The sequence below is a fragment of the Hermetia illucens genome, chromosome 2 (assembly GCF_905115235.1).
Source record: "Hermetia illucens chromosome 2, iHerIll2.2.curated.20191125, whole genome shotgun sequence".
Classification (NCBI taxonomy): domain Eukaryota; kingdom Metazoa; phylum Arthropoda; class Insecta; order Diptera; family Stratiomyidae; genus Hermetia; species Hermetia illucens.
The window spans coordinates 72,331,349-72,357,893 of NC_051850.1; the positions used below are offsets into that span (position 1 = coordinate 72,331,349).

The window sequence follows — 26,545 nt, forward strand, 5'->3', positions numbered from 1 at the left end:
TCCAATTCTTCATTACTGTTCCCAGAAGAAGAACGACATTCGGGTTGATTTTGTACAAGCGTAGCACCTGTAGTAACCACGAATGTGATATGGAGTCAAAGGCTGATTTATAATCGATGTAGGCTGCCGCGATGTTTCGTTTCTAATGGACAGCCTGGTTTACAAATACCGTATCGATTATAAGCTGTTCTTTGCAGCCTCGGGAGCCTCTTGCGCATTTTTTTTGCTCCTCAGCTATCAATTTATGAACATCAAGATGTTTTGAGATGTTCGTGCACAGAACTGAAGTGAAGACCTTGTAGATGATAGGAAGACAAGTAATTGGTCGACATTTTGAAGGGCAAAAGGCACCCTGTTCCTTGGGGATAAGGAAAGTTATCCCCTTGGTGAAAAATGGTGGAACTAAATCAGGATCGGCAATCATCTGATTAAATTGATTTGCCAATATCCTGTGAGTGCTGTTGAACCGCTTCAGCCAGAAGTTGTAAATATTGTCAACTCCTGGCGTCTTCCAGTTACCTGCCTTGTCAAGGGCTGCTTCAACGTCGACTTCAGTTACGTCAGGCATGGTCATTTCGGTGAGGGCCTCGCATGAACGCATAAGGTGTGGCAGTCACGCTGCTTCTAAATTGCAACGGCTGGATTCGCTCCAAACACTTCTCCAGAAGTCTTCTGCCTGATCCAGATCGAGGTTACCTTCCCTATCTGAGTTGGTGAGATTTTTGTAGAATCCCCGTTGGTTCTGGAAGAACAAGGTGTTGTCTGTCCTTCGCTGAAAGTTTTTCTGATAGCTACGGATGCGATTGGAGTATGCCGCAAGTTTCTGCTTCAGCACCTCGAGGATTTCTTCGATTGGCATATCATTGGACAGATGGTAGTTTCCAATGATGTTCGCAACGCATCTGTGCACTCTTGGTGATGGATTTCCAAGGAGTGCTTGCGTCACACGACCAATCTCCTTTCTAAACTTTTCGACTCTTTTGTTGAGTCGAAACACCCAGAGCGGTAAAGTCCTTCTGTGCATGCCTCTGTTATTCGCTCTAAGATGTTGATTATGGAGACGAATAACCGTGGCAGCTGCAATGTAGATCAGACTGTGAACCTCTGTAGGAGTAATCTCGCTAGCCAAAAGATCAGCCAAAATTCTGTCAACGGCAGCAATGATGTTAATAGTTGCCGAAGTAAACTTCAGTTTTGGGATCTTTGGCTTAGCGTCTAGGAGAATCTCAGCATACTCTGTGAATACGACCTGGAATGCGGTCAAAGCCTCATTATAAATTGGGTTGACATCCCCAGTTACTGAGCTTCTCCTGACTACTGCATTCATGGAGTGCCTTACATGTGAAGTACTTGTGTTACTCCTTTGACTAGTCCGGTAATTTGATGACTCCAGCCCGAGCTCAAGTGAAACCTCTTGGAAGATTTGTTACCTAGTTGGTAAGGGAACTCGGTTGTTATTCACTATCACCCGGTACTGGTTGATGACGTTCTGTTCCGGAACATGACTTAGTTCCGGAAATCGGGTTATGAACGCGTCATGTAGTCGATGTCTGTACCCTGATGGATTCCGTTCCAAACCCGTGACACGGTAATAGATGCGGACGATAAATTCGTTGAGTTGATTCGTCCAAACCATACGACGCCTAGGTCTCCCGTCCCTGGTGGTTGACGGCATAACCGCCAAAACATCCAAGGGCGAAGAGCCGCTCTGATGTTGTTGAACGATCCTTAACCGTGTTGGGTACTGTCTTCGTGTCCCTGGGGTCCCATCAAAAGAATTTGAATTGTTTTCCCCAATTTTATTCCCACGAGTATTGGAGTCAAATTGCAGTCAACCCTGCAACAGAGCCCCAATGTTGCAATGCCCCATGGTTACCTCCAAAGGTAGGGAAGGTATTTGGGGGGGAGCCACTGAAATACAGTGTAACGTCACTGCAATTCATCCGATAGGCGCGTCGATCCCTTCACCCCGGATTACGGATTTGTTAAGGAGGTTTACTCCCCCTGAACGGGAAGATTCGGTAAGGGAGGACGAGCACAAAGTGAAACGTTCTGCTGGTCCGCGGCTGCTTATTTACAGGATTAACTTGCGATATTCGTAGCTGACCCGGTGGGTCATGTCATTATCCGCAACCCATGACACGCGCCTGGGCGCATGCAGCTCTGTGTTTGCAACTCAGGTGAGGATAAACCTGGTAAGCCTGGTATATATATATATATATTGATTTAGAATCTGTCAATAGACGGGTAAGGGTAGTTCTTGCAAACAGCAACATGCACAATAGAGCTGCCGAAAAATTGAGGATCATTATCCCACGTCATCAGGGAGGAAGGTGGTACTTGATTTAAAAACGTTGCACTACAATCAAGTGCATTCTCTTCGTGAGTTTTTCTATGAGAAACAATCCTCTAGCCAAATACATCAGGCTACCGTCGTGGCAGATAATAAATTATCTCCTTTGAACTTGAGAAGCAGACAATGGGATCCCATGTCGAATGTTACTTCAGTCCAACAGAATATCGACATGTGGAAAGAGAAACCCATTCACGGAGGTCATAGCAAAAATTTGTTGTTGTCAGACATTGACATCGAAGCCTCCAACAAATGGTTGACAAATGGTGTACTTTTCTATGAGACCTAAGCATTCCTAACAACCTAACAATTCAGGATGCTTCGCTCCCAACAAAAAATTATAAACGGTACATTCTTCACGACTCCTCAATCACCAACTCCAGTTGTAGGTTATGCAACTGTGAAGAGGAGACCATCTAGCACATAAGATCTGCGTGCAGGATGTTGAACAGTGCCGAGTACACCAATCGTCATAACTCCGTCTGCAAGATTCTCCATCAAAACCTTGCATTGAAGTATAACTTAGTGGCAAGTTACCATCCTTACTATAAGTATACTCCGGAGAGAATCTTGGAAAATGATCGGGTCAAACTACTGTGGGATCACACTATTGCAACTGACCACAGTGTTAATCATAACCGACCCGATCTAGTTCTGCTTCTGAAGGAAGAACAATCATGCTTAGTAATCGATGTAGCCGTACCGTTGGACCGGAACACTGTTGAAAAACAGCACGAAAAAATCCGGAACTACGGCCCCTTGGCAGACGAGATGAAGCAGACTTGGAGACTACAAAACATCGAAGTAGTCCCAGTAGTAATTTCAGCGACGGGATTAGTCCCGCAGAACTTACATAAAGCGCTGAAAACGCTCGATCTTAGGGCTGGACTATACATGAAGATGCAAAAGGCGGTTATCCTTGCAACGTGTGCTACAGTCCGAAGAGTCCTGTCCGGTATCAATCTGACCTAATGGGCTTCAGTTTTGATCCGCACTGTCTTCGATATAAGATCCATGTCTCTGTAGCGTGGAACCTCCGCGTCATTGGCTGAAGTGTTTGCGACAATCGGGATGTAGTAATACATTTTCGCATGGTCGTACACACTTTGCGTTAAAACGTATCATCGCTGTGATGCGGGCCTTTGGATGTTGCCTTCAGTCCATCCTTAGGTTGGTCGCCCCTCGGTCCGGTTGGGCGGGAAGAGGGCCCGTGGGCTTTTTTAATTATATATAGATAGGTGGAAGATCTTATAAAGACACATCCGCCGCCCGAACGCCGGGTCTCTCCATCACCAGTCCCGGCCCCGCGGGACCACCATTGAAGTATTACTTCGCGGGGTAGGTTTGCTCTTAGGCACTCATCCTTCTCCTATTTGCGGTTTTCCTCCTTCTTTGTTCCTTCAGCAACTCCTCCTGCATTTGGATGATTGCGGAGCCAACCGCAAGCCACTTCTCCTCGAACTCGAGCATGTCAGTAACCAAGCTCTCCGGGGTCCCGCTCCTGGCCAGCACCTGGTTTAAGCTCCTTCTTTTCATCGCAAATGTGGGCAGTGAAACATCACATGCTCTGGATCCTCCGGTATGCCATCGCATCTGGGATAGTTCGGAGAATCATCCAACCCAAAGCGATATGTGAGCATATTTTGTCATTTTGTCTATACTTGTTAGGAAATAATGATGTTTTATATGGAATGTATCAATGTGAATTACCTCATTAATATTTTTTGGAGTTTCGCTAAGTTGATATTCCATTTTAATTGGGTTTCTATCGTATTTACACCTATTACATGTTTCACAATTGTTAATAGTTTTTTCTATTTCTTTAAATAAGCTTGGGTTATGTACCTCATTTTTCAATTCCTCATAATTCTCAATTATACCTCTGTGATTTGTTTCTTGATGTTTTTTGTCAATAATTTTATGTAGATCTTCTAAATTAGATACATCCTTCAGAAATTTTGTTGTTTTGTAAAATTTCAATCTAGTGTTATGAGAAAAAAGTTCTATTAACTTATTTTGGAGTTTATTGTATTCACGATCTTCCAATTCACTATATATGGCTATTACCCCTTTGAATATATATCTTCTTAATATGTTAGATAGATCTTCGGGATTATTAAGAATGTTTCTGGAAATAAATACTCTCTTTTTATTAAAATGTATTTCTAATTCTGTACTAGGACTATCCTGCAAAATAATTTGTGTTTATATTTATTCACACAAGTATCATTTATGAAAATATGTTCATTTCTTTCTTCTCTAGAAGTATGAACTGTTTCCATAGTTGCGTCATCGTTTTCGTCAATGTGATTTATTTCATCGCATTTTAAACGACTTAGAAAATCTGCAACTTTATTCTCTTTCCCTTGAAGATATTCGATTTCATAATCAAATTCGTTTAATTTAATTTTCCAACGAATCAATTTTTGATTTGGTTCTTTTAGATTATTTAACCAAACTAGCGGTTTATGGTCTGTTTTTATCTTAAATTTTACTCCAAATAAATATGGTCTGAAATACTTAGTAGCCCACACAATCGCGAGTAACTCCTTTTCAATAGTCGCGTAATTGGTTTCACTATTGTTTAACGTTCTAGAAGCATATGCTATCGGATGGCTGTTTTGAGATAAAACGGCTCCGATTGCGAAGTTAGATGCATCTGTTGTTAGCGTGAATTGTTTCTTAAAATCAGGGTATTTCAATATCGGATCTGATATTAGAACTGCTTTAAGTTTTTCGAAACTCTTTATGTATTTGATGTCATTGATATTAATTTTCTGATCTTTCTTTAGACATGTTGTTAATCGAATTGCTATTTTGGCATAATTAGGTATAAATTTCCTATAATATCCGGTTATTCCTAGGAAACTTTTAATTTGTTTCTGTGTTTCCGGAATTTTAATATTCTTTATTTTTTCAACTTTTTGTGGGTTCGGCTTGATTCCATCTTTAGTTAAAATATGTCCTAAATACTCCGTATCTTTTTTTAGGAAGCTACATTTATCCGGTTGTATTTTCAAATTGTATTCTTTTAATCTGTCAAATATTTTCCCCATGGAATCTATATGTTCCTGTAGAGAAGTACTAAATATAAGTATATCGTCAAGGTATACGATACATATTTTATTAATATAATCCTTAAGGACATGATTAATCATTCTTTGGAAGGTAGCAGGTGCATTTTTCAATCCGAAAGGCATTCTCACGAATTCATAATGACCTGTATTAGTTGAAAAGGAGGTTTTAGCTCTGTCTTCGGGTTTAACCAGAATTTGGTGGAATCCCTTTGCTAAATCCAGCGTGGAAAAATAGTTTGCTCTACCAAGTTTGTCTAAAATGGATTCTATGTTAGGAATTGGCATTTTGTCATCTATCGTTTTTTCATTAAGCTTACGATAGTCAATAACTATTCTCCATTTAGCTTTGCCACTATTGTCCATTTTTTTTGGAACTACCCATATCGGACTGTTATATGGAGAAGTTGACTCTTGAATAATATTTTGTTCCAACATTTTGTTTATTTGTAATTTGACTTCCTCTTCGTGAACTTGAGGGAATCTATAAATTTTAGAAAATATAGGTTTCTCATCTGTCGTAACAATCTCGTGGAAAACGTCTTTTACGTTTGTGAGATTCGTTCCTTCCTGATAGAAGAGGCCTTATACTCTTTTAATGTTTTACCTAAAGATTTTTTTTCCTCTAAATTTAGGTGACTTAGATTGAACTCGCAATGTTCAATTGGTTCTATATAATTAACATATTCTAATGGACATGAATAAGTAAATGGGATTTGCTTTCCGTTTACTTCAAGAATTCCTTTTCCTAAATGAAGTATCGCATTCATATTCTTTAAAGTGTTATTCCCGATTATTCCTTTAAAGTTTTTATTCCCTAAATCAGTTACATTCCAATACATGTTAGCGTCGTCATTGAATTCTGATGGTAAAGCGGTCAAAGTTTCATGAGTTATAACTTGCGAACCAGTTACCGTTTGGACTCTTAGAGGTTGAGTTTTAATAAATTATTTACTTCACGTTTATCAAGTAAATTGACAGTACTTCCCGTGTCTATTAATATTGGAAGTTTTTTATTATTAATTGAAAGTATGACTACCGGTAAGACATCTTCGAGGCGTGTATTGTAAAATTTACATCTACATCCATTGGTTCTTCACGGTTTCTAGAAACTTGTGTTGAAGGTTTGATAAAAGATTTTTTTTCAAAATTTGTACGCGAATTATCAATGTTACGATAATTGAAAGAATTATTGGTGTTACGAAAATTTACATATTTATCTTTAGTAGAACTAGCACTAGCACGATTGTGACTATTTCCTTGATGCCTTTTATTACATGATTCCAATAATCTAACTGCGGATTCTAATTCTAGCACGTTTTTAGTTTCTAATAAAATAACTTGATTTTCACTCAAACACGATTTAAACTTTTCTAAAACAAACGATTCGTTTCGGTCAGGACTATAATGATGCGGTTTACTTGCGTCTAACTGATATTTCCGATTCATTTTCACTAATATTTGACTTAGGCAGTTGTACACATTTAAAAAGTTTTCATGGTATCTTATACTATTCACCTGATTAATTAGCTCCATGTATTCCTCCTGTACACCGAATCTGCTGATAAGTGCCGTTTTCACTTGACTCCATGTAGGGTTTATCAATTTTCGAAGTTCTTCTCGAGCTCGTCCTTGTATCTTTGATTTAACAATTTTCGTTAAATACAGCTTTTGCGATGCGTCGGTAACCATAGCCATGATCGTTTCTCCTTCGTCCAAAAAGCACTCTAGATCATACTCCTCGGTTCCATTGAAATTTGGGATGCTTCTCGCTTCTCGTAGAACATCGTTGAAACTGATTGTTGCCATTTTCGTCACTTTGCTGGGAAATTTTCGTTTCAATAATTATTTTCGGGTTAAGTTGCTTAGATTTTCCGCAAAGAGCGAACAAAATTTTTTGGAAATGTTGGCTTTCAAGTTAACTTGCTCGAATTTCTCGGCAAGGGGCGAATTCTATGAAAATTCAGCCTAGTCGTCAGTGTAAGATATTTTTCTTTTTTTTTTTTACTTTATAATAAGGATCTACGCCGATTTCAAATTAAAATTTGACAACGTTTTTATGCTAAGTAATTTGACTTTTACGTTGGGCGATCCTACCGACTGCGCCAGTTAAATGAACAATACTTGTTCAATTTAAAACAAAAAAAAAAACTGTGATATTAATAATAATGTTTATTATTGGAAAAATATATCTTAACTCTAATACTGACAGTTACGTAATGAGCAACGATTCAATAGTCGTTCTCATATTTATAGTATGGATAAGTAACCATATGTTAAATGATAAGAGAACGACTTTGCTCATAGAATACAGTTCGGTCCTTATCCTCTCGTTTTATGATCACGTTACATTTCTTCGTAACCATTAGATAAGATACACATTTGTTTCTTAAGATGTTATTTTCTTATCTATTGGTTTGTTGAAGAAATGCAATTCTTCCTTATCAATATTGGATTGTGAGTGTTTATACATAACTAGCGCGTGGACAGGGTGTTTCGTTTGGTTGGTAGCGCTTCCTGGCAATGTGGCGCGTCCACACATTTGCTAAGCCTCAACAAACCGTCGTAACGTAATCGTGTGGACTGAGTTTGTATGTGCACTTTTGCTAGCGCTTCGCGCCGAGACCACAGTAGACCTACTATAGGCAGTACCCACACTAAAATGACCCCACTTGCGAATGTTCTGCAGAAGCTTATCTGTACACATCAGAGACCCTAAACAAGGAAAAGGCATAATCTTCGTCAAATCGTATTGGTAAGAGAGAGACCGGTGAGCTTTTGCTATTCTGGTACTACTGCCGTACTCACCCATATAGCAAAAAGTTGCTTCACGTATTCACTTATATATAAGCAAAAACTTCCCGATCTCACCAATACATTGGCAAGTCCGGACGGTATGTCAATCACAGCTGATCGGATTTTCGTTACATCTCGCTCATGCTCAAGGACAAATCAATTTGAAACAATGCGTACTCGCACTGAGGGGCAAGGGGGAGTGTGGTAGCTGTCTAGTATCTAACTGTGGCCGAGCCGATGTAATATCAGTTTTGTTTTGCAAAACCAAAGGGTGTGTGGATGTATTTGCAAGATGAGTGGGCGATGTGCAGTGTGTGAAGGGACCTTCCCGATGTGGAGCGAACTTTGCCGATGTTGAATGTTCATTGCACACGCAATTGCAGGCGAGTTTCTAGGAGTTTGCAATTTCCCAGCAGATAAGAATGCATCAGAAATATTCATATTGCGAGGGGTTAAAAAACAATACTTTGCTTACTTGCTTTCGAAATGAAAGTTATGTTTTTAAGGTTTTGTGTGAAACAAAACCTTTTAAAATCGAGTCGATGTCTGTTTGTCAGTCTGTCTGTCTGTCACACCCAATTTATTCAGAAACGGCTGGAACGATTGCCACGAAAATTGGTGGGCGTGTGTGTTCTGTTCTTCCCTTCACATACAGCAAGTGACACAATTTTATGTTAAGTTTAAGGGGGGCTCCCCATGCATGTGAATGGAGGGTGCAAAAGTTTTTTTCATAAAATGTGGCCCTGTGGGGTATCAAATGAAAGGATTCTCTTAGTACTTTTCGAAACTGGTTCCATATTTTATATCGGGTAAAACGTAGGGGAGTGAGGCCGCAAAATATGACCATCAAAAAGTGTAGCAGGTCTCGTTCTTAGAACCTATCCAACCGAAAAATCTGAAAAAAATCACAATTATGCACTTCTACGAAATCTAGGCCTCAAAATACATCCGGCTCCGATATCTGCACAATTAAAGTTAATAACAGTATATTTCCAAATTTTAGAAATTTACTCGGCAACTTCCCTTATGTCCACCCCAGAAGTACATGGGTATAAGGGATAATATATAATGCACAATTTGGTCAAGTTTGAAGAAAATCCAACTATCATTAACAAAGTTATTGAGGGTGAAACTTTGCCATTTTTTGTGAATTTACGGGTGATGTCTAATTTAGATAGATATATTTGTGTCCGGATAACTGAGTGGTTAGAGCACAAAACTGTCGTACGGAAGGTCGCGGTTCAAATCTCATTGGTAGCAGTGGGATTTATATCGTGATTTGACGTCGGATACCAGTCGACTCAGCTGTGAATGAGTACCTGAGTCAAATCAGGGTAATAATCTCGGGCGAGCGCAATGCTGACCACATTGCCTCCTACAGTGTACTGTAGTGTACCGTTACGGTCTTGAATGATGGGCTCTAACACACTTGAAGGTTTTGATCCAATATGGATTGTTGTGCCAACGATTATTGTTATTATTATTATATTTGTACATTAAACTAGCTGTATTTAATATACATACGTATATGTATATATGTATGCTTTTATGCCCGAAGTAAATCGGCAATATGAGTACGATCAGTTCATATACGTGCATGTGTATGGACAGTATTCGGAAATGGGCAGTTTATTTTTTTAGGATGAGGATAATATCTATGGCTGTAATATGTACGTATGTCCTGAAGTTTGGAAAAATATGAAGGAATATGTTAGATTTGTAGATATATATGGTTAGAAAAATGTGCATAGAAATTGCTCACATAAGATGAACACAAAACCTTTATACCCAAAGCGCAAGCTTCCGGTATTCCGACTTAGGTAGGACAAGGTAAATATTTGTTGAAGGTTTGGAATTTGCCGCCAATAACAAGTATCTGGACGCGGTATTAAGTCCTTTGTTAACTTGCTGCACTATCGGGTAATGACAACTTTTGGAAGATATGATTTCTCCTCTTTTATTATACAGATCTAAGACATGACTTCTCAACTTACTGACTTCGCAAATAGTACTTTAGTGAGCCACTCTATGATCTGTCGCACTTGTGTTGTTTTTAACTTATTTCCTACAAGAATTCGAAAAACATAATAGATTTCAATATGTTTTTCAGTACTTGCTCAGCAGGTCTTTGGGATTGTGAAGTTGCGAATCATCGAGACCGAGAATTATATCCCCCAGCCAGTGAAATGAAGGAGAAGTGCGCCGAAAAGGAATTCGCTGAATTCACTAAATGCCTTCCAGTTGAGCTCAAAACCTGCAAAAATATGCATGCCTACAACGAAAAATTTGATGAAGATTGCAATCCTGGCTGCGTTTGTATGGATGGATATGTTTTAGATGTTTCAGCTCATAAATGTGTTTCACCTGAAAACTGTTCTTGCCACCATGGGGGCAAAAGTTACAATGACGGTGATTCTTTCAAAGAAGACTGCACCACATGGTAAGGAATTTTTTATTGACCGATCTATGTTGAAAAAGTGTATCTTGTCTATATGAATTATACTTGTGTTAGGACTAAAATATCACTTTGTTTCGATTAAAATTTAGCAAATGTAAGTCTGGAAAGTGGGACTGCATTTCCGAAAACTGTGCAGCGACCTGTAGTGTGTGGGGTGACTCTCACTTCACTACATTCGATAAAATGGATTTTGACTTCCAGGGCGTATGCGATTATGTTCTATCTAAAGGCACTTTGTCTGGAGGAGATGGATTCAGTGTAACAATTCAGAATGTACTCTGTGGCACGATGGGTGTAACTTGTTCGAAGTCCGCGAAAATATCTTTATTTGGCCAATTGACCGATTCGATTCTGTTGTCATCAGACTCCTCTAAAAGCAAACATCTAGAAAGTAAGATAGTTCTTCACTGAAGCTAAGACTTTAAATCAACAAATTTGTATTTCAGATAGCAAAAATTCACGGAACTCAGGCCCGAATGGATTTGCAATTTATAAATCTGGAATTATGACCACTGTTGAGGTTACAGGACTAGGATTACAAATTAAGTGGGACCATGGGACCAGGCTTTATGTGAAATTGAGTGATCAGTGGAAAGGCAGGACCAGTGGACTTTGTGGCAACTATAACAACGATGCTCAAGACGATATGATAAATCCCTCACAAGGACAGGAAACTAGTTCATTACTTTTCGGCCATTCCTGGAGGTTACAAGAATTCTGTTCATTGCCTTCTAAACAAATAGCTGCTTGTTCCGAGCACCCTGAAAGAAAACTATGGGCTCATAAAAAATGTGGCATCTTAAAGTCCAAATTATTCCAGGTATGTATAAACTTACCACCGTGTCACTAGAACCTACTTCCATTAAAAACAACTTAATTTTTCTCTGACTGGGTTTATTCCAAGTTGTCACAATCACGGCAGACACCGGATTTTACCTAATACTAGCACTAAGTGCCAAGCATTTAGACTCGGACGATCCTACCTATTTAAAAACTAAAGGGGCGCTGGCGGTGCTGGCTGATTGTAGGTCAATGGGAGAATCCGTCGAGAAGTCCCCGCAACATCGAGCACGTATGCAGAATGGTGTACTTTTGCATGGTTTAAACCAGACTGTGCGAAAGTCCCAGGGCAGCAAGGGAAGCCGTGAGGGATTTAGGTACAATACATGTAGCTTACAATATTATGGGAATTACAACCACCCGCTCGATACGCCAAATTTCTTTGATTTGCGGAGCCAATGGTTCATAGTTCACCTTCTTCTCCACGTATTTCCTTTCGATGTTGCTGTGCTGGAGGATAGCAACATCAATCATAAACGCGGAGCGGCCCGTCTTGGCAATTAATAGAACTTCAGGCTTGTTACATGGAATTTGGCGATCATTCAGAACTTGCCATTCCCAATAGATGCTGTAAGCAGAACTATCAAATGCTTGCGGCTCATATCGGTAAACCGTCATGAGCCCATGCTTGTGGTTTTGATGGATAACCTTACATACAGCATTATGCCTGGTGATATATTGCACCGACGCCATAACCGCGCAGCCAGAAATGGTCGTTCTCCACTCATGATGATTCATTTATAAGCTCGGGTGGCGGCCACGCCGTCCTGAATGGTACACATGAACCCCTCCTTCTCAGCAAAGAGCTCCCCAGCACACAGCCATCTGTTCGACAAATGCAAATCGACAAATGGCTGCCAAAGACAATTCACGTGTTTACACGCGCATTGCCTTCGACTTTCATTCGTCGATCCACTCTTGATCCGACTTCACCCCACTGAAAGGATTGAAGGATAGATCTTTCAAGTTAAGTGGAGTCAACCCACAGTCTACTGAAAAAATAAGCGCGCAGCGAGTCGACTTCGAGATGACGTGCCGCCACGTCAACCACGCCCTTACCTCCGCTGTCACGAGGCAGGTTCATCCGCTCTGCGCAGAGTTTAGATGATGCATTCGGAATTTGGACATCGACTTCGATGTTCCCACCAATCTTGGCAAGTGAATTCTCGTTAGTGCAATTTTCGACCGGTGCAACCCGATAATGATCACGGATATCCTCATTTCGGATGTGATCGAAACGTGTCACGCCAGTAGTCCAACGCAACATTTTCATCTCCATTACCGCAAGACGCCGTTCATTGTCTTTTATAGTCGGCCAACACTCAGAACCATAGAGGGCGACAGGAAGGACATTGCACATTCGCTGATATGTCGATCAAAAAGAACATCAGTTGTGGGACGCCACTTCATCCAGGCTGCGTTAATGCGTGAAGCAATTTCATAATGCAGTTCTCTATTGGCTGATAGAATTGACCCTTGATGTTTAAATCGCTCAGTTCTGGGCAGATCATTGCCGCTTGTGGTAGATTGTGGTAGAGCATTTGAACCCAACGCACGAGTTCTTCTGGCACTAAGTGTTGTTCTAAAGCATTCCAGATGAGCTCGTGTAGCACACGGTCAAACGCTTTCTCTAGATCCAGAAATGCAATGTAAAGAGGGCGATGCTTTTCACGGTGTTTCTCCATGAGTAACCGCGCAGCGTGTACTGTACTACAGTAATTCCGCAGTTTTAGACAAATCCGGCTTGATTCACGGTTATTTCAACGATTTCTCGAATATGGTTGTCAAGAATGTGTTCAAAAATCTTTATGGTATGAGAAAGTAACCGGATCGGACGGTAATTTGAACACTGTGCTAGACTACCTTTATTTTTCCATATTGGAACAGTGGTGCTTTTTTGCCAGTCAGATTGTGTTCTACCTTCCTGAATAACCCGATTAAAGAATTTACTGAGCCACAGTGTTTGGTCCCAGCTCTTCGCTTCCCAGAGCTCAGATGTGATGTCGTCAGGTCCTGTTGCTATCCCCAATTTCATTCGTTTTATTTATTCCTCGATCTTTTCGTCATCCCGAGTGTCCAGTTTATTGTAAAGATTTTTGTAGTGGTCCGCTCGGGTGACAGTGGCTGCTTTCTTTGCTTCCAAGTTGGCATTCTTATAAATTTGCCAGCTGGCCGGTGTTTTATCGTCGAGAAATTTGTGATAGAGGCTTTTCCTTTCATTTCAACATCGTTATTCCAAAGCCAAGTATCACGGTTGATATACCGCTCACCCGGCTTGGTCACCCCGAAGGTGACAGAGGCCGCTTTGTGAATAGTGTCTTTCATATGGTTCCACGATTCTTCCACACTCGTAATGGTTGGTAATCACGTAAGTGAGAACATTTCCTCTTTCTTCTCACGAAATCGCCACCACTTAATGCGCGGCGGATCAGTGCCTTCCTTACGCTATTTTATTGGTGACTTAATTGGTAGGAAATTATACTATTACTAAAAAAGTTATAATAGGGCAGACTTACCGCTTATTTGCAAATTTAAGAGTTTGAATGTCAATATCATTTCAAACCGGGTTTTTTTTGTGTAATATATGCATATATAACGTGCTACGTACTAATGGGACAAATGTACACTCAAATGTGATTATAAAAGGAATAAGCAAAACCTTTGATACCTGAAGCGTCCAGCTTCAGCTTTACCAACTTGCTTATGGATGGAGGTGGAAATCTCACAAAGGCACTGCCGCTCCAGGTTGCAGCAGTGTGTGGGATTCTCACCCAATAAAACCACTCCCACTTTTTCCTTCTTCCTTCCCTGCAGAACCGCCGCAAAGCATTACTTCGCGGGGTGAACTGCGCCTTAAGCGACCAAACCTTCCGTTCTTTGTGTCCTCTTTGCGCGGTCCGCTTTTTCAAGTTCCTCCTGTATACTTTTGATTGCGGAGTTCACCGTACATCAACTTTCCTCCGACTTTCCCCGGCGATGTTTTGCGGGCTTAGGTTGATTGTCAGGGAGTCTTCCAGGCTCCTCTTCTCTGAGTCAAATCGTGGACAGTGGAACATAACATGCTCCGGGTCCTCACGTATGCATCCACATTTAGGACAAAAGGGAGAATCATCCAGCCTGCATTGGTGTAGACACTTTCCAGCGACTCTCGCCTCACTGCCTTTCGGTATTTTGCATCGTTTTCAGGTGGATTAATTTTCCTTTTCTCGTAGAGGCAACGTGTTTCACTTGCCAGAATGTCCATTGAGACCATTCCCGCAATAACACATTCTACGTCGCCTGATATTGTTCTGAAGGCGCTGAACAACCGTAGCGCCACTAAGCGGTAAGTCAAATTTACCCTCCTCCGATTACTCTCACACGCTAGTGCTTCCTCCCAAACTAGTGCGCTTACAATAGTATGGAGCGAACCACTCCGGCCACAAGTAATCTGCGACTGTATCTTGGACTTCCAATGTTAGCCATCTTCCGTGCTAATGATACGCTGGGTGTCCCTTGAAATTGATTTTAGCATCAATCATCATCCCCAGGTATTTGATAACCGGGTTCGAAGTGATTATGTGACCTCCTACATGAATTTTAACCGTATTCTTCTTCCTACGGTTGATAATCAAGACCGCCTCCATCTTCTGTTCCATAAGGTCAAACTGAACCATTTCCAGCCACGCTTTTATGGCGCTAATGGTTTCGTTAGCGTACATTTCAACATCTTTAGGTTGTTTGGCAACGACAACCACAGCTAGATCATCTGCGAAACCGATTATTGTGGCCTCCTTTGGCACGGAAAGGACAAGGACCCCATTTTACATGACGTTCTACAGGAGAGCACCCAAAACTCAGCCCTGTGGTACTCCTGTGGTGACGGTGTACTGCTTGGATCCCTCATTCATATCGTACCAAAGTGTCCTCTCCGAGAGGTTAGTCAGTGAGCTTTTTATCCACTCCCAGGTAGCGGAATTAAACGTCTTTTCGACACCCAACGTCACCACCGCACAACATTTGTTAGAGGACATCGCGTCTCGAGCCAGCTTCAAAACAACGTCTACGGCGTCGAAATTCAAATTATTGCTCCGATAGTTCATCCTTGTTTTCAATGAGAGAGTATGATGATGCATTCTTGGGCTTCTTCGGCTTTGGGAGCAAAACAAGTTTCGCCTCTTCGGGGAAAACTCCTTCTGCCATGCATATTTCAAGTAAGTGGATAAACCAGTCGGGTCGGGTCCTTACAACGAGTATAAGGGCTCTATTGGGAACAGCATCCAGACCGGAAATTCTTTGCGCAAGTTCCTCCGATATAGCGTAGACCTTGTTTGTGTTGTTTGCGCTCCCCTTTATCCGGGCGGAAGAGCACCATCACGATATCGAGCAGAAGGTGCAGTTGTGATTTTCTCTCTCTCATCTTTTTCATAACCCCCCTGTACGCTGTTCCACAAGGGCTTTGCCCAATAACTTGAACGCCTCTTTGCGTGAACCCGCTCGGCACAGCAGCGTCGCATGCTCTCGTTATGCGTCCCATCATTTGCTCCACTTTTTCTGTAGCCCCGCCACCGGGATTGTGGCCCCCAAATTCGAGTGTCCTGAACCAACTTGTCAGGAACTCCAAAAACGATTTCAAGGTGGGTAACTCTGCGTTGGCACCCAGTGATACTTCCCATAATCGTAGAGATTGTTGGTCCAATTTCTGAGTTGTTTCGAAAATGACCAATAAGTCCCAATGTTCAGTGTTGACGCCGATACTGTTCATATTAACGATGAACACTGCGGTGGTGTTCATTACTCGTTTGATAGAAGAATCAGAATCTTCCTTTGCCATTGGCAAGTTGTGGAACTTGCGCAAGTTATTCCAAGCCATGGCTCGCTTGTTGTCACACCGTTCTCGCAGCATGTACCTTGCTGCCTCGTGATTTTCGTTGTTCACATCGAGATGTCGAATGACTCCTGGAGCATCACCTTGAACATGAATTTTCAAGTACCGCATCCTTTCAACCGCAGACAGCGTCTCGTTGCAGTGAATTAACGAATTGATCATGTCATTGAACATGCGCCACTGACTGTCCATGTCGTTCCTGGCAAGCCTGCCACAGTTCCTCCAGTCGTTGTGTTCTGGCTTGGAAATAGCCAAGGGAATGTCTCTCCTTGCTGTCCTTCAAAAGATTCCGGCTCAGTTTATTTAGACTGGCGAAATTATCCCGCTGTACAAACATCACCCCCTTGGTAATTTTGTCACGTCACGGACCTACAACGGATGGGTACTTTTGAGCTCTCTGACACCGGAGTCTTGCCACTCTTTCGCAGCAAATTGATTTGTTCAATTTACACGGTGGAAAATATTGAGCGCAAAGATTGCGGTCGAGAACGATTTCTCCAACTCGTTCAGTATTCGGCTCGACGAACCAGAAAATGTTGACTTTTCTAAAAAATCATACTGAATACGGCCAAGTGCTTAGGCAGTCTCACTTAAGCTTTAAACAAATTGAAGGCTTGTGTGCTTGAACCATATTGAAATTTTATTGCATTTGAACACTTATTATATACACAATTTTGCTTACAGGTAAAATTCTTAGTAGACTAAAAAACCATAGGTACGAATATTACAAAAAAAAAAACGCTATGTCAACCAATTTTTCATGCAATGCATTTTGATTTTGTTCAATTCTGTTCAATAATTTTACCGCGGGTTCCTTGTAAGCAAATTATTCCGAGTTAACATTATACTCTAGATAAAGCGTTAAATAGTGTACAATGTGTTATATTTCTTAAAAAAACTTATTCTAATTATACTCTAAACAGGGTGTAACTATAATATTGAATGTTTCAACTGAGTCAAATCTTGTTCCTTTTGATGCAGACTTCTTCTTAGGTAACAGAAGTCACACAGTGCAAAATCGAACGAATAAGATGAATGGTCTGACCCTGTAAAGCTGTGAATTTGCGCACTTGCATATATACTTTCACATATGACATAAGGCAGAAACATTTAAATCAATTTAAATAGGTATGCATATACAATATGTAAGTAAATGTACGCATCAGTAAGCGATAATAAGCAATGTTCAGTTGTTTAGAATGATTGTAATATTTATTTCTTCAATATGTGCATATTTCGGGAAGTTTCAAAATAATAAATGTTTCGCCTGTTAGGTAGCGATCAATACCCACTTCAGTACACAGCAATCTCTGCCCTAGCATAGCATAAATCCATTTAATTAAAGTTTCATCGGCACTATGCTCTTTGCCGGCATCACAAAGCTTTTGGAAACGCCCTCACTCAAAGGCTCCTTCAATGTACACGAACACCTCCAACCCGTGCTCACCTTTCAAAGTTACTTCCTCCATCCTTGAAACTAAAGAGTGGCCTTTCCACGCTGGTAACCATGTTAATTTTCACTTAGTGGGTGCGACCTAAGTTCCCATCCAATTCCTCACAGTATGATCTAAAGGAGCCTCGTTTTGCACATTTTATTATCTTATATTCGCAGGTTTTGCAGTTCTAAGTTCCACGAGGGAATCGTTTAACCGGGTCTGCCTCGGCAAATAAGACAAGTCTCTTCTCTGCAATTCTGTGTAATTCTGTGTTAATCTTCTACCGTCAAAGATGTTATTAGACGCCTAGAGGGCTGTACTTTACTGACAAGAGGTGGAAGTTGATTGTCTGTTTGTTTCTTTTTATAATATTCGGACCATGGACTGTTGGCGACATAGGTTGCCAAACATATAATTGTACGTAATATTTTGCAGTATCCATGGCGTACATTCCAAATTTGTCAACGATTATATTAGAATCCAAATTTACAATCCCTAATGTTGTTTTCAATAGCTGAATGAACACCAAGTCGTTCCCTAATAGTATATTTCCACATTTTAGAAATTTAACCGGCAACCCCCCGTATGTTCATTCCAGAAGTACAAAATGGCACCAGTGTAATGAAGAATAGAATGCATAATTTGGTCAAGTTTGAAAAAAATCAAACTATTATTAACAAAGTTATAGGGGGTGAAACTTTGCCATTTTTTTGAGAATTTCGTGCATTCTAGACCCTGTATGACGACATCATCAGATATCAATTCATCAATACCATAATGAAATGAGTTCTTATGAATGGGGTCGCAGAGAATTATTTTATTTTAGTTTTTTAGTCATTTGTATATGAATATCAATTACTCTAGCCAGACATGTGTGTATATAGGTATATAGTATATGCGTACTAATGAAGTTTGCGGTTAGTGTCTAATTCAGATAGATATATTTGTACATTAAACCAGTCGTATTTAATATACGTACCATATATGAACATATGTATGCTTTTGTGCACGAAGTAAATCCGAAATATGGGTATGAGTTTATATACGTGCATATCAATGTAAAGTATTCGGAAATAGGCAATTTGTTTGTTTAAGGTTGGTATAATATCTATGGTTTGGCAAAATATGAAGGAATATGTTGGATTTGTAGCTATATACGAATAGAAAAATGTGCGTTGAAGTTTCTTACATAAGATGAAAACAAAATCTTTATACCCGAAACGCGAGCTTCCGAGAGTGGAGGCATTGGAAACTACTCCGTCCAACGTGACCGATAGTAGCTCAGGTTTTGGTTGGATACTTTCGCGGACGATTGTTGTTTGCAAATTCTTGGACTGGTTTTCTATGTACTCAATATCTTCATTAAGGTACGACCCCATTTACACTACGCGACGCGGTCACAAACTGCACTGAATATCAAAATATTTTTATAAGGCTTTGAAGGTAGCAAATGTCACTTGAGCGACACCGAACGACGCATCATTCAGCGCATATTTTGCAGCATCGCGTGTCATTTCCATATAAAGACTTCAGTTGAATTCTATTATTTTTTAATTTTGATCTTTATCCCCCTGTTAAAATGTTAAAATGTGCAGCCTTTTGGAGTTGCTATGGGGCTAGTCCAATATAGGGACGCCCCGTCGTGGCAGTTGTGCTGAATGTAGTGTTGTATCGCATAACGTAAATGGAGTCGTACCTTTAAAGTACGGCCGCATTTGGAGGCAGCAATACACACTTGAGCCACGCGATATTCATCTACGCTACACGATGCGCTGTCGCCACATACTGCACTGCCTGTCAAAATATCTTTATATGGTTTTGTAGGCAGCAATATACACTTGAGCGATGCTGCGCGATGCTTCAACCTTACTTTGATCGATAAAACGTACCAGATAAACTATTTGGATACACTATGTATATTTTTAAGAAGAATACACATTTTTGAATAATATAATAATAATAATACACTATTATTATGTTTATTTGAATAGTTATCGTAACGGAGAATATTTCGGAGCCTCCATTCCCTATACATACATGGACCACCCTAATTGTTTTCCATCTACGTTTGCAGACAGACAGACTACTGTCTGTCCATCCGGTTTTATTAAATATTTTCAACAAAACCCAGAAATGAATGCATATGAAGTTAATACAGACAAACGCAACTAACTATATTGTAATTATTTAACCAAGCTGGTGATAAATTCACAACTGAAAAAGGAATGAATTTGGCCCACTATTGTTGCAGATCAAATAGAAGCTCGCATTGCCTTCTACACATGGAATTACTTTATATTTGCTATAAAATATGCTTGAATTCTTCAGCGGTACATTTGATGTAGATTTGCTTCCGGCGGAACAATTGCTAAAAAACTCATGCGCCTGGCTATGCTACTTCTGCCTGTGTTGTGTCTGGGCACATCCGGAACGCTTGTTCTTATGAATACTCTGATAACAAATGTATGGAACAATTTCTATGTATTTGACAGGTTAGTTGCCAAACGCGCTAACTGCTTGATCGTATGAATAACTTCGTCTATGTGGTGTGCTCACGTATTCAAGGTGCCGACGTCACCAATAAACTGGCAAATCCATCTAGCTTATTACACCGGTGATTCGATTTCCCTATATATCGCTCATGTTCAAGCCCAGAGCAATTTGATCCCGACTCATGTTTGCCACTTGCCGCAAACTTCAAACCTCCATTAATAATTGACCAAACCAAACATCGCCACCCACACCATCACCCAATTTCTGAGCAGCCTAGCAAATTCCCTTCGATTTGATCAATGGAAAGTGCTTGCTGCTCAAATCTACACAAACCAAATCCAACACTATATCCATATGTCTGCCTTTGCGTGAGTTTGTTCAGGTTTGGCGAACATGTGGATCAGACATGAAATCGTGCGTACACGCATCGATTTCATTTTTTGAGGGGCAAGGGGAATGTATTATAGTAGCTGTATCGTCTCTACCTGTCGTTTTGAACCAACGCCAGGTATAAAGACACATAGCCAAGTTGGCACCCAGGTTGCTGTTCGTTTACCATATACGAAGCAACTCATCTTGCAACGTCCTTTCGTTACGAGATCTCGAAGAGTATGCATCATCGCGTCGTTAGGTTCGTTACAATCTGGGCTCTCATTGAGTGAGTGTATTTGGTAGAGTTTTGGCTTCTTGTTTTTGTTTTAAATAAATCAATGTACGAACTTTAATTGATATTGAAACGCGCGAAATCAATCATAAAAGAATAATGAAAATGTATTTATCATAGTTTCTTCCTCATTAACAATCAAGTCCCGTCTCATGCAAATTAATCCACAACGCTTGCAATGGACAGTTATAATCAGCGTTTATTCGAGAATTAGTTCCACTGAATATTTCAAAATTGGATTATACTGCGCGTTCAAAGTACACTAATTGATTCTAGTTTCGGATTGGCGATTCACGACTGTTACCCGCAACGGTTGGAGACAGAAGAGACCGTCTTATTTCCATGCGGTCCTTTCTGTCCCCGTAGTCCGCTGGCGTTTAAAACCCAGGAGTTTGCCTAACTCCGAGAAAAGTGTGGATTCAAATTGCATTCCCTGGTCAGTGATGACCACTGCAAGGACGCCAAAGTGCGGTATCCACTCTCGGTAGAGGGCTTCGGCACAAGATTGCGCCGTACTGTCTTTCAGAGCTATTGCCTCAGGGCACCGCGTGAACCTGTCGATGATTGTGAGGCAATACTTGTAACCGTGCGAATCCCGCAAAGACCCTATTATGTCGAGGTGTATCGTGTGGAAACGCTTGGTAGTGCGGGGAAATGAGCCCACTTCTTTCCTTACATGCCTGGAGACTTTACACTTCTGGCATGCGATGCACTCTCTGGCCCAGGAATTGATATCCTTGTTCATGGAGGGCCAGAAGTATTTTCCGGTGAGTAACCGATTTGTTGTCCTGATGCCGGGATGCGCCAAGTCGTGAACTGCGTGGAACACTTCCTTGCGAAATGTGGCCGGAATGTATGGCCGAGGTACCTTTTCCGAGTCTTCGCAGCAGAGCGAGATGTTTGAGCCGAAGATGGGCAACTCCCGATATTTGTATTTGGGGTAGGATTTGAGGCTCTGAAGTGCTGCGTCATCCTCCTGCGCCTTGGCAATAGCCGAGAAATCGAGTGAGGCGGGGATGTTAACCTCGGAGATACGAGACAAAGCGTCAGCAACTATGTTGTCCTTGCCGGACACGTGCTGGATGTCTGACGTAAACTGGCTGATGAAGCTCAGGTGTCGAAGCTGACGAGGGGACGCTTTGTCGGGATTTTGTTTCAAAGCATACGTGAGAGGCTTATGGTCCGTGAACACTGTGAACGGCCTGCCTTCTAGGGAGAAACGGAAGTATTTGATGCTCAAGTACGCGGCGAGCAGTTCGCGATCGTAGGTACTGTAGTTCCGTTGAGCGGGATTCAACTGTTTCGAGAAGAAGCTCAACGGCTGCCAAACTTGATCCACCTTTTGGTGACGGGCAGCACCTACTGCGATGTCAGAGGCATCAACAAAAACGGCTAGGGGTGCATCTTGCAGAGGAAATGCCAAGAGTGTAGCATCAGCCAGTTGCTGTCGGGATTTATCGAACGCGCGGACAGCCTCTTCAGACCACACAATCTCTCGTGTGTCCTTAGTTTTGGGGCCAGACAAGTACGCGTTCAAAATCGACTGGTGATGGGCGGCCTTGGGCAGGAAACGACGGTAAAAGTTTAGCATGCCCAAGAACCTCCTCAACTTCCTCACTGTCTTCGGACGGGGGAAGCTTGTGACTGCCTGCACCTTGTCTGGGTCGGGCTGTATTCCTTCAGGGGAAATGGAGTGGCCGAGGAATCTCACCTGTTTTTGAAGGAATTTGCATTTCTCAACGTTTAGGATTAAACCGGCCTCAAGGAGACTTTGAAAAATGCACTCGAGATGGGCTAAGTGCTCAGACTCAGTGGAAGAAGCTACCAAAACATTATCCAAATATACGAAACAGAAGTCGAGGTTTCGCAGGACTGAGTGAATGAACCTTTGAAAGGTTTGCGCCGCATTGCACAATCCGAAAGTCATTCGGGTGAACTCGAAGAGTCCAAAGGGTGTACATATTGCCGTCTTTGAAATGTCTTCAGGAGCTACTGGGATTCGGTGATAAGCCTTGGTTAAGTCGAAGGTCGAAAAGATGCGGCAATTCGCGAGGTGATGCGCAAAGTCGTGGATGAGTGAAATTGGATATCGGTCAGGAATAGTCTGTGCATTTGGCCTTCTGTAATCCCCACAGGGGCGCCATTCGCCATTAGGCTTAGGTACCATATGTAATGGGGAAGACCAACAGCTGTTTGAGGGCCTGCAGATACCCTGTTGAACAAGCTGTTCAAATTCTTTCCGCGCTATAGCCAGTTTCTGGGGTGGTAGAGGACGCACCTTCGAGAAGATCGGGGAACCAGTAGTAGTAATGTGGTGCTGCACATTATGCTTTACTGGTCTTGAGAGACTACACTCGGTAGTAATCTGGCTGACCTTTTGGAACTTTTGGTGATGTCTTCCAACGGAACGGAAAGGTTATTGTCAGCGTGAGATACCATTTGGCCCGACGAATTAAGGTTGGTTGTGGGGTCTATAAGGGACTTATTTTGCAAGTCCACCAGCAACCCATAGTGACACAAGAAGTCTGCGCCTAATATGGGAAAGCTGACATCCGCCAGGATGAAACGCCACGAAAACGTCCTACGCAAGCCAAGACTCACGTCCACTTGCCTGTACCGGTATGTATTGATGCGAGAAGGAATTTGCTGCCGCCTGTTTGAGGGGCTGCGGATAAAGTTTATGATGCCGGGGTACGGGAAGAACCGAAACCTCCGCACCAGTGTCGACGAGGTAGTTGCGCCTGCTGAGGGGGTCGAAAATAGTTAGGCGACGTGGCGCTGCGCTCTGGGTGGCCGTCGCCAAGACCCCCCGCGGACCTAGTTTATTGCGGTAGGCGCGAATTTACAAGGTAGCGTACATCTTGTCGCTTTATCACCGAATCTCAGATGGTACCAGCAAATACCTTTGTCCGCAGGCTGTCTTGACGACCTGCTGCCCGAACGCCCTTTTCGTGTGGCAGACCGTGAGCGAGCTCGCGATCTGGGACTCGAACGCTGAGCGTCCAACGTCGCCCGCATCTCGGCCACGCTGGCTGTTAAAGCGGCTATCTCGCGCCTTAAGTCGCTCACCTCATCCGACGGTGGTTGAACGGCCGCTATGGTTGGGCGTACATACACCTCCTGCACCTGGTCGGCCGTCGCTGCCAGTTCCTCCAAGGAACCGGAAACGCGAGCTAGTATCGCCTGGGTGCCCTCCGGAAGCCGTCGCAGCCAGAGCGACTTGATCAGGTCATCGCCAATCTTGCTCCCACCCAATTGCCTCATTTCGCGAAGCAATTGGCTGGGAGTTCGATCAACGAACGTTAAACCCGCCAGCAAGTGGTCTAATTTTGCCGACTCGCTTGCCGATAGGCGCCTGATCAACTCACTCTTGAGCTGCGTGTATGATGCTGACTTCACTACGTCGGACACCAGAAGAATCGACTCTTCGTCCAGGCCGACCATCGCGTAGTTGAAGCGGTTCGCGTCCGATGTGATGCCGGACATTTGGAACGAACCACAGCTCCGTGTTCCGCCGCCAAAACGGAGGAACGCGTATGGCGAGGGCGGTCACTTGCGTCTTTGCTGTCGAACGACATCTTGAGTAACAAAAAGTAGGAGTTTGCAATGAACACGCGGTGAGTTTGTAACGAAAACGCGGCGAATTTGCTCCGACACGGCAGGCCGCACCCACAAATGACCGCACGAACAAAGTGGATAACACCACCGAAGCGGATGCTCGCTAGCGCAGACCGAAAATAAATAACTCGTCAAGAGAGTGGAGAACCCGCGATGATGAGTACCTTCAAAGACTTCAATGCCGTCTCCTGCAGCGGGTATAACTTTTATTTTACTATATGTAAACATAATAACTCGAAAAAAAAAAATGATAATGCAAATAATGACAATAAATACTTAAACTTGAAATTTCCCTCTAAACGTGCGATGGATCCTTGACGGCGGCTCCGGTTTCCTGCAGCGACGTCGTCGAAGTGAGCTGGTTGTCGTTGTGATTGCTGTTGTTGCGACTGCTGCTGCCGTTGTTGTAAATTCTGTTGGAATTGCTGCTGAGTCGGTTGCTGTTGTGAGTTCTGCTGGTGCTGTTGCTGCAACTGCCACTGTTCAATTCGTTGCTGTAGATTTTACCACTGCTGTGCCGGGTTCTGTTGTTACTGTTGCAAATGACGTTGAATTGCTTGCTACTTTGGCGTTACCTTCTCCTCGCTCGGCTCTAACTGGGCTCGTTGGTTGCCGTGTTTCCTCTCGGGGTCACCAATTTGGCTTCTTGTTTTTGTTTTAAATGCAAATTAATCCACAACGCTTGCAATGGACAGTTATAATCAGCGTTTATTCGAGAATTAGTTCCACTGAATAGTTAAAAATTGGATTATACTGCGCGTCCAAAGTACACTAATTGATTCTAGTTTCGGATTGGCGATTCACAACTGTTACCCGCAACGGTTGGAGACAGAAGAGACCGTCTTATTTCCATGCGGTCCTTTCTGTCCCAACCAGCGGCACTTTCTCACCGCTAATTCTCCACTCCCGTGGCGAGTTCTAAAGTGAGTGGAGAGTTCCGCGCCATCTACCCGCCCGCATTCGCAACATTCGAAATAAATTTCGAATGCTGCGGATCCTGCCGCGCCACAGAGTTTTTGATTTTGGATACCAAATGCGGGTAAAACAATAAAACAATTTCTTTTTGTTTTCTTTTGCTGGAAGTCCTGACTTCGCATCCATTTGATGACGAACCGGATCATATGTAAAGCAATTTACTTCCTCTCTTCTGGCCCACGGACTCCTCTTTTTGGGTTAAACACTCAAGTTCAAAAAGAAAAGAAGAAAAAAAAAACATCTTGACTGACGGTTTCCTCCAGGGCTGATGCACTTATTAGATACTCCCTCACTTCTGCCCTGGGAGCAGCGTGACCGAAAGTGGCGAAAGGTGGTAATCGCTCCATTAATATATAATCGCGAACGCGAGATGAGCGCGAATCTTTATGAAAAAACTCACTCGGTTTAGTCAAGATAACAATGCCCATAGAGAAAATAAAGGTACATTCAACATGTAAATATAACTGCGTCATCTTTCCCCACTAGATTAAATAGAATCTATTGGAACAGCTTGTTAATTTTATATGTGCACAATTTCCCTTACATTACTATTATACTAAAGTTACGAATTCCCAATTTTACTTAAATCTTCATTCATTGATATAACTATTCAGCACAGAGTAGCGTTTTGTTTACACTAAAAAACTATTAATTAAGGGTACGATCTCATTTACGTTACGCGACGCGACACCATATTCAGCACAACTACCGCGACGCCGCATCCCTATATTGCCCTAGCCCGGCTGCCAACTGCAAACAATTACGTGTTTTGCCATTTTAACAGGTGGATATAAACCAAAATTGAAAAATTGTAGCAGTCAACTGAATTCATTATATGGAAATGACACGCGACACTGGAAAATATTTTCTGCCAGGCAACTCAGACGCCTCACATTGTTTCGCTGAATGTCGCGTCGCGCAAGTTCATATTGCTGCCTGAAAAACCATAAAACAATATTTTGACAGGCAGT

The 26,545-nt window shown here is 42.1% G+C and overlaps 1 protein-coding gene across 1 annotated transcript in view; it reads left to right on the forward strand.

The window, feature by feature from the left end:
• LOC119650231 (hemocytin) overlaps positions 1-26,545 on the forward strand; it is a 456,315-nt gene that overhangs the window by 234,595 nt on the left and 195,175 nt on the right. Inside the window, exons 18-20 of the mRNA XM_038052810.1 lie at positions 10,334-10,663; positions 10,771-11,072; positions 11,128-11,501. Coding sequence (XP_037908738.1) covers positions 10,334-10,663; positions 10,771-11,072; positions 11,128-11,501 — 1,006 coding nt within the window. The remainder of the gene's footprint in view (positions 1-10,333; positions 10,664-10,770; positions 11,073-11,127; positions 11,502-26,545) is intronic.